We start from the raw sequence: 12,004 nt of genomic DNA on the forward strand, positions 1-12,004 counted from the left end.
CTCCTGAAATGAAAAAAAAAAAAACAGTTTCATTATACATGAAACGTTCAGTTTCACATCACAGTTTTTCTAAGTGCATGATGAGATGTCCATCTGAAGAGTCTGCTTATGTTTATACACATGACGCATGTGTCTGCATCTTTGTCTGTTTTTATGTTTGCTTTAGCTTGTTTGCGTTTGTTTATATGTCTGAGTGTGTGTACATGTGTGTACGCGCACATGTTTCCTTTTCAAACATCCACTCAGCATCCTTGCACACAAACAAGCACATCTGCTCGTCTGTCGCGGAGATAGCAGCTCAAACGTTTCGGATTGCAACGCTCTTCCACTCCTCTGTCCCCTCCTCCCCCTTTTCCCCTCCCTTCTCTTTCTTCCTCTCTCTCTCTCTATCCACCACATGCAGAGGGATAAACACAGCAGTGGTGGAAGAGGATTAGGGCCTTTTTTTTTAAAGACACATTTGAGATGGTCCAACATGTGAAAGAGGGGTACCCACAGCCCTGCCAAGTGACGCCTGCTGTGTGTGGGCAAGTTTATCTCAAAGGGCGTCACATAAACACAACCCCCACCTCTTGACACACACACTTTCAGTTTACACAAAATCCCAAACATACAGACACACACACACACACACACACAAACAGCATACAATGCTCGTCTCGTGCTGCCTTTCATGTGGTGCCCTAAAAAGGAGCATGCAGAGATTTCACTGGAATCACCTGAAGGTACTGAAGCCCTGTTTTGTTCTGCAGGGACGCTTGAAAGGGAATGTCTTAAGAAAAAGAAAGGGAGACACAGAGACAGACAGAAAGAGAGAGAGACAGCATGGCAGCAGGAAGAGGGAAAAGCGTCAACAATTTCTAGGGACCTGACGTCAGCCGCACACCCCTCTAACCTAAATAAACAGTCATCCAAAATACACTTTTATAGCACTTCCTGTGTTTCTAATTCCCAGTGATAGGAGGCACAGAAATAGAAACTAAATTGAAATGCCTCGTTCCAATAAAAAATGTTTTTGTATGTGGTTGATGATGCAATATGCAGAAAAGAAACACTACGGAAATGACTGCATTTACAGAATATATTAAGGGTCCTTCAGCTACTCAAATTTAAGTTTCAGTCTCTCTAACTTACTTTAAGACACCTCTGAAATTATTAAAACATCTTAGAGGGGAAGGTTAATATGGATCTCAGTGAGGTCACAGTGTGTGCTTAGCTCACTTCTAGCAATCCACAGTGGTGTTCATAATGAACTCCTCTCTAGATGGTCTTTCCACTGGACTGGTTTCAATTCATGTAGCAGAATAGACCAGCCTGACGTTAAAAATGAGCCATAAGACTGCTTGAGCCTGAGAATGTTTAAAGAGTTCTTTTCCAAAATAAGATGAAATGATGATTATTATCAACATACAGAACTCGACATTATGGATTATCTTGATTTATATGTTATGTTATGTTTATACATGATATCTATCAGTATTTGAATCCATGTCCAGAGGTTCAGAGCCTGAGTGACAGGAAACCTGAACAGCTTTATTTACTGCAAGTTAAGTTTTGCTATCTTCTGAAGTCTAATTGCTTATGGCAGCAGTCCACTCATATTTATGTGAATGACTGATGTAAGTTAACAGGCATCACTTTGAACAGAAAGCCACAAATAAACTTAGATTGACACTTCTGAGCTCATCACTTTCACACATGGTGACAATCTCAAATTATTTAAAACATTCTGCGTTTTTGCCTCTAAAAAAACTTAATTAAATTCCATATATATATATATATATATATATATATATTTTTATATATATATATTCAAAGTTTTTGTGTGTGTGTGTGTGTTTTTGGTTTTCAGCCATTTCCCACAACATCACCACACAGCAGTTCTATCTTAGACAGCAACAATCCAGAGGATGGTGACGCTTGTCTGTTACTTGAGTAACACAAGAGGGAGGTGGGCTGTGGGGTCTGGCTCTGCAAATCAGTGGCACACCTCAACAATTCAGACCGTGTCTATACACAGTCACAGTGGGGAGACTATGTGTTAAACTCAGCACATTTTGGTGTTTTTTTTTTTCCGGTGCCCAGCCTTGCAGCGTGGTAGTGACATCTTGATTGATGATCTATTTAAAATCCAAAAGTGTAAATGGTAGATCTCATCTTATTTGCTTTGCTGTGGCTCAGAGAGCAGAACTAAATTTTCATAGTTCAAGTTTCATAATTACAATGTCATTCAAGTTTTTGTAATTTTGATATATGATTGTTATTATTTGATATACTGAATGCATTGAGGCTTTATATCAGTGCTACACATACTGCATATCTACATATAGTAATATGTAAGTGTGCACAGCTACAGGAATGGTTTACAACAAATCCATATGCATACACAGACAGCAAGTCTCTGTTTTTAGAGCGTCTGTTAAAGCAGATTAACTGAGAGCTGGGACTGGTCTGGTGCTCACCAGATTGGGGGAAAGGAGGGACTGGAAATGGAAGAGCAGTCCAGCACTGGCAATCTGCTCCAGCCAACGGCGGCTGGCTTCCTGAGCCTCCTGAAAGTCCTGGGGGTCCGAGCTGTCCTGGTCTGGCTCCCTGCTTACACTGTGGAACTGAAAGTGGACACAACAAATCTAAAGTGAGCTGAGGTCAAAAATCAAACAAATAAACAAAGTTTCTATCTTTAAGTATGGTATTTTATGTAGTTTACCTGGTTGAGGACAGCCAGTAGATGCTCTGAGAAGGCACACACAGCTGCAACTAGAGATTGACAGAACACCATGTCTCGACGCAACTGGATCTCTGAGTCTAAAGAGAAAACAAAAAGATATGAGGCCGAGAGGAAAGCCGTGGTATGAGAGAGGTGAAGTACAAATAATAAAAGTATGTGAGAGGAAAAGTGAATAGGAGATGGAAGACACAAAACAGAGTGAGTGAAGATTAACAACAGAGGTGTAAAGTGGTAAGGACAAGTGTTAAAAGAAAAGCAGTGATAGAAATAAGTGGAGTGGAGTTTGGTATGGTAATTAGTTTTTTAGGTCAGACTGTGCTATGGCAACTTTTAAGCTTTGAGTAGGGTGACAAAACGTCTCGGCTGCCTTTTTTTTTAAAATCTGCTGGGTATTAAATATTGTAACAGAAAAAAAATGAGAGCAAATGACAGGTGTGCCCGAGTGGAAAATAATTGGCTGCCATAATTTCCTGAGATATAGGCCCCCTGAAAAAGTTCAGCAATCCACTGAGTTAAAAATGAGTTCATGAACCCCTCAGAAATGAATAATGTGTCGTAAGGAAGGGCTGCAAACTCTCTGACACTATTAACAAATCCAACCACCACCTATTAAAAGAATCTTTTCTACTTTTCCTTAGTATAATTTGTGGCTCCTGGAGGAATGTAAAGGAACATAAAAGCAAACTTTATCGTATAGCTTCTCTTAAGGTGTTGATAGTTGTGCTGTTAGCCAAGTGCCAGTGCAAGGAATGATAATAGATTTTCATTTTCAAATTTATTCATTCAAAATTATTGTAGTCATTCAAATTTGTTAGAGCTGCGGGAGTCTTTTTGTGTATCTCATTGACTAGTGCCACTTTTTGACACTTATATAGACTATAAACAGAGGAAAATGAAAAGACAGAACAGAACAGGCCACCAGGGGCAATGCATAAATTAATAAATTATGAAAGTGGGTTTACTGTATCTCAGTTCATTCATCAGTTCATTATTAAGGCCTTCAAATGTGAAACTATGACAGTAAGTTTACCTCTTTTCTTCCCAACTGATGCTGTGTTTATGTATCATAAAATCTATTAATATGTGTATTTAAAAAATCAATGTCTGGCATGTTTTAAAGCCTCAAACTATGCTTTTGTGTACTGTAACACTTCTTAGTGCCTGTAAGGATAATATACAGTACAAATAAAGCTGAAAAAGTACTGCAGAATTTTTAATCCAATGCTAATAAACTCACTGTTTTCACTTTCTTGTTTATAAAATTCTGTCTGTTTATGTTTCTGATTTTGATTTCTTGCTCTTTTTTTCCCCCCTTTCTGTTGTGTTTACTTGATTTTGTCTATATAAACTACAGTTTAAAATTCAAGTTGGTACTGTATTCTGTATTACTGCAAGAGGAAGATAAGACAAACCTGTATATTGTAGTAAGACCAAGAGCAGCCGTGTCTTCACCTCTGAAAAAGACCAATAAAAACAATCCAATGAGGCAGCAAAAAACCTTATATCAACCCCCACAGAGCCTTTCTCCTCGACTGCAACTGTTTGACCTACACAAGAAACTGAACCCCTCAAAGTCATAAATAGGACGATGCTGCATAACTCTTCTGCTCCATCCCAGCTCTACAGCTGTTTATCTTCACATATAAGAAAAAAAAATACAGCATCATAAAAACCAGCCAAAGGCAAAGATAATAACATAAATCCACATTTGTTTATAGTCATATCAGAGCTGCGGGTAGCTTGGCAGGATGCTGCACTGCATGAAAAAGCCATCATGGGGCGAGGTAGGAAAAAAAGAAGTGGTGCACACAGGCCAAGCTGCACATTAATATTAACTCTGCTTATTTGTACACTCTTAGTCGTGACCACCAGCTCACCTTTCCCAGGAGTGTCATGTGACTGGCCTTAGGTCTGGGCTGTTTGCATCTGAATATGTTTGCTTGTGGTAGTGTCTGTATGTACATATATGTCTATAGGCGCCTGTGTATTCAATCTGCATGCCAACAAATACAAAACCACATACTCTCATTGGGGATAAATGAGGCTGAACTCCCTATGTAGATAAAAAAAAATAGAAGGAATCTAACAGAGTGCAACTCTGTGGCTCCAATTTATGCATCCCAGGATGGTTTTAGGTTTAAAGTTTCAAGAGAGCAGTGCAGTTAGTGGTCTGGGACTGCCTGTACCTTCATAACTGTAACACAGGTTGTTATTGCATCTAATAAATATGACGAGGTGCACTGGAGAGTTGGTCAATTTAATGTACTTTACCTCCCAAGCCAGACATCCTTCTCACAGTAAATACTGGATGTGATCATGTGAGCACACTTTGCAGTGTAAAAACTGTGTGTGTGTGTGTGTGTGTGTTAACCATGTTTTTGGATGATCACACACTGACCTTCAACATATTTAGCGATGGTTTGAGTGAGGGTCTGAACGCTGCTGGGAAGGTTCCAAGGATCCTGCTTGACATGGAGACGCAGCTTCTTGGTGCAGCTCACCTTGGGCTCCATCTCCTGCTGAAACTCTGACACACACACACACACACACACACACACACAGACATTAAACACAGACCTACAGTGGTGGGATATGGATGTATGCATCTCAACTGTTACAAGTCTCAAGTCAACTGAATTCACGGATGTTTACCGCCTTCATAAACTTTCCATTTCTTTGCTAAAGTAAGTTAGACACATCAAACTCTTTGAAAGCACAACACACTTTAATTATTCAGGTGACTGATTATTCAGTAAACAAAGATCATTCACTAAAAAGGCGATCAGAAAAGATAACTGATGCTAGTAAATATTCTCCTCTGCATCTTTTCTCTTCTTTGTTATTGTTTTTCTCTCTCATAAATCATCTCTATTCATCTTTTGCTTTCTGTCCTCCATTTCTTGCTCTAACTCTGTCTCTGTAAGATCAGTCTCATTTTCTTTTTCTTGCCTGTCTCTTTTATCTGTCTATCTATTTCTATTTCTGAGCAAAATTATAGATCAGTCAGACCCAGTACCAAGCAAATCCCACAGACCACCAGTTTTTTCTGACTGCCTGCAATCTAATCTTTTTTGCCATCGTGTCTTTGCAGTGGCAAAACACGAGCACAAACCCCGTCAATCTGATGTAACCCCTCTCAAAACCAGACAGAATGGTTTGTAATAAAGTTTACTCTGGAGACGAAGAACAGGTCTGTGATAGAAAGGTGGCTGTTTAACAGAGGCTTTAAGGGGGTTTGGAGTGTGTCTGTGTCTGTGTGTGAGTGTGAGTGTGTCTGAGGGCGACAGAGAGAGAGAGAGAGAGAGAGAGAGAGAGAGATCAGATGCAGGAATGCTCCACTTGTTAGATAATCCTGTTTGCTGTGGTATCAACCACACACATTACTGGAGTTGAGATGGATCAGCTCTGATCAAGGCCTTCATGTGTCTCCTGAGGGAATTTATGCATACAAACTCACACACGCACACACACACACACACATACACCAAACACAAGCAGGCCTATTTGCAGTTCAAGCATATCTGCACTCACTTGAGAACAGCCTGACAGAAGAGGGGAGTCTGTGTGCCAAATGGGTCGGTATGGTTGGAGGCTTTACTTATCTAAACATAAAGAATAACTGGGTAATCTGCTCTTTAGCTTTTAGCCATCACACTCCATTAAAGTCACATTCAAGGACATAAAATAAGCAAACTTTTTCATATCAGCACTTATATAAAAGCCTTACATAGTACAGTACAGACCACATGGGGAACAAAACATACAGTTATCATCCTTGCAAAGTATGAGAACCATGTTTGCACCAAGAAAGAAAACAACTGTTGCTTGTGAGCATAGTTTTCTTCTATTTTATCTCCAAAATGGGTTGAGTCATCTGCACAGTTTCACAGATCATGAAAGGGCACCGTAAGCCAGTTTGTATCTGTAGCGGGAAATGATAAGGACAAATTTAGCCCCTTCCAGCAACATTTCCTACATTTTCCTGTGAGAGATAAAGTGTAACAATAGCAACCACGGTTAAACACCAAGGCCAAGATGAGGTTAAGCGGCAAATAAACACACAGTGAAAACAAAATTATCAGATAGCACAGAAGCACAGAAGCTGTTGCAGGGTCACTTTTTCCATCAACTGGTAAGTAGCACTACAATAACCATAAAGGGGGGGATGAGTATGCAACTAAGTGGTGCTGTTTCAACCCTATAAAGTGCTGCGGAGAGAAGGGCACTGGAATAGCTGAAGGGGAAAAAAAGTGGAGAGAGGAGAGAAGGGAGAGATAGAGAAAGAAGAAAATGGCTGGGATTTTTTTTTTTTTTTTTTTGGTGCTGGAATCCACCTACAGTACATACCCCATGCCTCTACAATCACATCTGTGCACACACACATTACACAACAGGAAGTTGTAGCCCCTACGTGCGGGTGGCTGCGACATTTTCAGCATATGCTCTGTTTTCTTTCAGTATTGTGCTGGTTCTCTGGAGTTTCTCCAATATTATCTTTCTTCACCAAGGCCCACTGTGCAGCCCAGCAAGACCCAAGAAGCAGAGCTACACATCACAGGAAACTCACATACTGCTACAGTGGAAAAGGAGTTATCTAGCAAGGAAAAGATGTCAGTATTTTTCATACTACGACACATCTTCCTCAGATGGTTTGACTTGTAGATAAGATTAAAAGATGAGTGTTTCAGAGCCAGGAGTCCATCACAGTCCAGGTGTTTTACCTTGTAATCCTCTTCCAGGTGTGAAGCACTTGGTCTGCTCGAACGCCCGAGCCACCACCACTCCTCTCAGCATGCTGGTGATTGAGTCCACCTGAGGATAAACACATGGGTCAAGTCATTGCACTTACGCGGTACAGTTCCCCACTGAGCCGCGATCAAAAGTATGTGGAGGGAAGCAAAAACTGACACCCAAACACAACCAGCACCTGCTTCTCTGTAACACACATACACACAATTCCACAGAGCCCCAATGAATACAATTCGCTTTGCGGTATGTAAACAAAGCTGGGGGAAACTGCTCCACAATAAAACAAATGACAGGAAGCAGACCAAAAGTGCAAAGACAGCAAAGCATAGTTTTTTTGGCTTTTCCACTGCCAATGGAGACATCCTCATAAAACTTCTTGTGGATGGTAAGCATGTGTGTGTGTGTGTGTGTGTGTGTGTGTGTGTGTGTGTGTGTGTAACCAGATATGGTCAACCTTTGCTTTAAAGGTCTCTAAAAGGTCAACGGTCAACTGTCACGATTTTCCCTTCCTGAGCATGAGAAAACAAAATACACAGCTCCTGTTGTCCACACACAAAGGTCTAAATAAAAAATGTGACCTTTAAAAACATTAAGTTGCACATGAAATATAATAATTGTTTTGTGATATATATTTATAGTTGAATTATTACAATGTTTCTTTTTGTTTAACTGCGCTGATACATTTTGTATGTGCGTAAAAGACCAATCATACAATCCAATTAGACAACGCAACATGACGTTCCACCTTAACAAAGACAACAGAGAAGTTGAATGTATTCCTCAGGAGATGACGAAGTTAGTTTCCACTGAAAGTCACATCAGTAACATGTGTACAGATGTTAACTGACCCACCTGACTAAACAGATGCTCCAGGAAGCTGTGAAGTTTCTTCTGCTTATCGTGGGACAGCCACACACTGGAGGGCATCTCATCTCCTGCAGAAGTGTGGTTAACAACTTGTCAGCACTGTATTAAACTCATGCGCAATTACCATGTGTCACCTTACTGAATCAAAACACATATGACTGCAAATACAGTATGTGTGTCTGTTTATTGCCATTCCTTAAAAAGTGCATGTTACAAGATACAGAAAAAGAAACAACATCTGACATCACACAGAGCTGTGAAGTGTGTGTATGGCTGTGCGTGTGTGTCACAGAGACATCCTAAGAGACAGTGGGAAAGGATATTTGACAGGATACAACGGTTGTGTAAGACGTTAATGATAAATCCAGCTGGGATGTGTGGCCAAATGCCTGTCATATCCAGTATAACTTCAGGCTTTTCTGTTCTCGCCTTCCAGGAAGGTATAATCATCCTGTTAGATTGTAATCATGATTTGTCACTTGTGGGACTATTTTGCAACATTGTGGCTGAATGAGGTTATGGATTATGATACCTAACTGGGAACTTTGATTTATTTCTTATCATCACATGGTCCCAATATAACCATATACAGTATGTATACAATATAATAATACAGTAATACATTATACAGTAAATGCACCTGTTTAATACTGTAAGTTAAATTAGTTCACCTGCAAAATACTGCAACTTTACTACTAGGTCGGCGAGAATAATGCTTGTGTTGAGTGTGTTGCACTTGTGTACCTGAGTCCATCTCATCACTGTGAACGTAGGAGCTACAGTGGCTGCTGCAGATACTGGTGAAGGAGGCGATGGAGTTTCTGTTGCTGTTACAGTCACTGATGAAAAATGAGGAGGAAACAGTTTAAGAGATAATGAACCTGAAAGTGTCTATTTCCTCACACATAATGGCTTATTCTTCTCCCAAAATGCTTTTATCTGAAAACAATTAATGTGAAGATGTGTCCATGTCTCACTTCAGTTATACCTGTATGAGTCTCTGTTGCTGATCGTGTCATGTCCGGAGTCCTCCTGCTCGTCCCCCGCCACGTTAAAACACACTTTCTTCCCGTTGCGCTCCCCCTTCTCCCCCTCGCTCTCTGCAGAAATGTAACTCTCTGGGGTCCTGGCCTCTGATGCTGGAGGGTGGGTAATGGAGGACAGAATGCTGATGGAGGGGGAAAAGGTAGAGAGACAAGACAGGAGGGATTACACAGAGCAGCAATGACATTCATCCAAAACCAACACTCATGGCAGCGTGATAAAAGCAACCTCTTCAGATCAGACTAATGCTACGCAGAAATCTTACATGTGCCCCAACACATAACATTTTGAATTGCACTTACAGTATGTACAGTATTCATGGGCTCAAGTGTGGGCTCCAACAGCGACTGAGTGGGCCAAACAAAACCCCCAACCTTGATTGTGCTCAGCTTCCGTAACAACAGCTTCAGATGGAGAGGGATCCGCATCATATTAATAGGTCGAAATATGCAGCTGTGTCAACACACTTGCAACTCTGCTTGCAAAGATCAGCTCCCCTCTTACTGTTCCTGCTGGTTCTGCGTTCTATCAGGCGGCTATCAGAGGAGCAGGAAGAGGGCCGGCCCGGGATATTTTCACAGTTGCAGCAACACATGGTGGCATTTAAAGCCATATTCCAATAAATGCTGGGCTTGGACTTTTTTTGATCTCTCCCCACGCACACACTCTGACACGCGATGTCTGTTTACATTTCAGGCTAATTTTAATTTGTGTCCGCTTACATTTTCCATTGTGTCATAACATCGGCCTTAAGGACATTTCAAAGCAGAGGCAGCGGGGAGAGGCTGCTAGAGGCCGCTCACAGCTACGTGAAATAAACAACCTGTCTCCCTCATGTTACCCAAATGCATCTCAGATTTTTATGCTTCTTTATGATTTTAAACACCTCTCCTTCCCCCTCCATTCCTCTCTCTCCACCCCCCTTTCTACTCATTCACAGGCTGACTAGGCCACAGAGATGCCCTCATTATGGTCCACTCCAGGAACCGCCACAATGCCTCCCCGAAGCAGAGTGGCATTCCATCACTATGGAGAAGCTCTCCGGGCTCTGTGATTGGCTATTTGTTAATAAAGAAGTGAGCGCAGTTTGGGGCCTTTGGGGCGCAAACTAACTGAGGGGAGAAAAGGAGAATAACAATGACCGGATCAGAGAAGGGGCTTCAACAGAGAGAGAAAAAGAGGGGAAATAACAGAGAGCAGGGCCAAAGTACACCACTGCTTATTGCGAGCAATCAGAGAGATCAGATAATCTCTCGCAGGAAGCTCTTTAACCCACTTCGACACATTAAACCATTAGACGTCAATCGCCTTCACCGCATCTGTAAGTGCATCTGCATTACAAAGCTGCACATCAGGCAGATTCACAGTAGGATATTTGCATAACACTTTAATCTGTGCTGAGGTAAATAAATTGGAGGACCCTATAGCTGCCAGTCAGGACGCTATTAATGATGCACGCAGAATAAGAAAAAGATGCGAGGAGGTAGGAGGAAGCTGGGGAGAGAAGAGGGGAGGTGTTTGATCCAGAGAAGAGAGGAGGTCCTGATGTAAAGCACGTCACCGGAGCCACGTCCTCACACAGCTGTGACCCCTTGTCTGAGGCCCCCAGAGAAAAAGGTTCACAGGTCGCTGCCTCAAAATGGATTCCTCTAAAATCAGCCAAGAAATTATGCAACATCACTCTACGCCCAGTTATTTTCTTTTCCTAAATTACTTGAGGATATTTCTAATCTGCTATGAATGTACCGTAGACTTCCTCTCTTGACTCTGGGTTGGGACTGGGGGGGGGTTGTGTTTGACATAACCCACAAAAGAGCCCTCATAAATATGGCCACATCAGCTCATTATTACATCATTATAAAGTAGTGCTGTCAAAGTCAGGCACACCCAGTACAGATAAAGAAAGAGACACAGAGAGTGAATAATGGCTGTGTCTATGTGTGCAGACGGGCGTGCAGAAAGCAGAATGTAGAGGAAGTAAGACAGGACGAAGAGGAACTGAGGGAGACAGGAGAGAGAAAAGGGTGGGGTGCATGAACAATAAAAGGAGTAGTGACCAGTCGGCGAACAGGTTAACATGCAAACGAATCTGACGAAGAGCTCGGGAGGGTTCAACACACCCACGCAGAGCAACACACCGAGGCAGCACCCTCACAAGCTCATCCTTAACAAGCTGAAGTGCGTTATGTGTGTACATCTGCACGTTCCAACAGATAGCGGATGCTAAAGGTCATTATCCCCTCGTCCGGCCATGTCGCGCATCATTGGGATGCAGCTCCACTAATTGGCAGCGACAGGAGCATGACAAAATTTGTCCAGTCTCGGTCATTAAGAGCCTTGCTGTGGACTCAACTCATTATTACTGTGGTTAGGTGACAGCTCCGCTCCATCTAGCGACTTTTAATGTCATTCTCCGAATGTTGCTGCCATAGCTGAGGAGACTTCTAATGACTAAATCAATCAAATGATCATCTAAAGATGCATAACACACACATCTATTGTAATCAGTCAGCTGTCCACCAATAATTACCAACTACTGCAGGGGAAAACTGGAGAAGAATGAAGTTTGTTTCTTAAGATATTTCACTTAGAAGAAAGTATTATTATCATTTTAGA

At 41.7% G+C, this 12,004-nt stretch overlaps 1 protein-coding gene across 1 annotated transcript in view; it reads right to left on the reverse strand.

The window, feature by feature from the left end:
* Positions 1-12,004, reverse strand: part of prex2 (phosphatidylinositol-3,4,5-trisphosphate-dependent Rac exchange factor 2) — an 87,771-nt gene that overhangs the window by 21,926 nt on the left and 53,841 nt on the right. Inside the window, exons 27-34 of the mRNA XM_018673650.2 lie at positions 9,333-9,512; positions 9,089-9,183; positions 8,330-8,412; positions 7,450-7,540; positions 5,127-5,255; positions 4,141-4,182; positions 2,708-2,805; positions 2,463-2,609 (exon numbers count right to left, since the gene is read on the reverse strand). Coding sequence (XP_018529166.1) covers positions 2,463-2,609; positions 2,708-2,805; positions 4,141-4,182; positions 5,127-5,255; positions 7,450-7,540; positions 8,330-8,412; positions 9,089-9,183; positions 9,333-9,512 — 865 coding nt within the window. The remainder of the gene's footprint in view (positions 1-2,462; positions 2,610-2,707; positions 2,806-4,140; positions 4,183-5,126; positions 5,256-7,449; positions 7,541-8,329; positions 8,413-9,088; positions 9,184-9,332; positions 9,513-12,004) is intronic.

This window comes from Lates calcarifer, linkage group LG24 (assembly GCF_001640805.2).
Source record: "Lates calcarifer isolate ASB-BC8 linkage group LG24, TLL_Latcal_v3, whole genome shotgun sequence".
In the NCBI taxonomy this organism is placed as follows: Eukaryota; Metazoa; Chordata; class Actinopteri; family Centropomidae; genus Lates; species Lates calcarifer.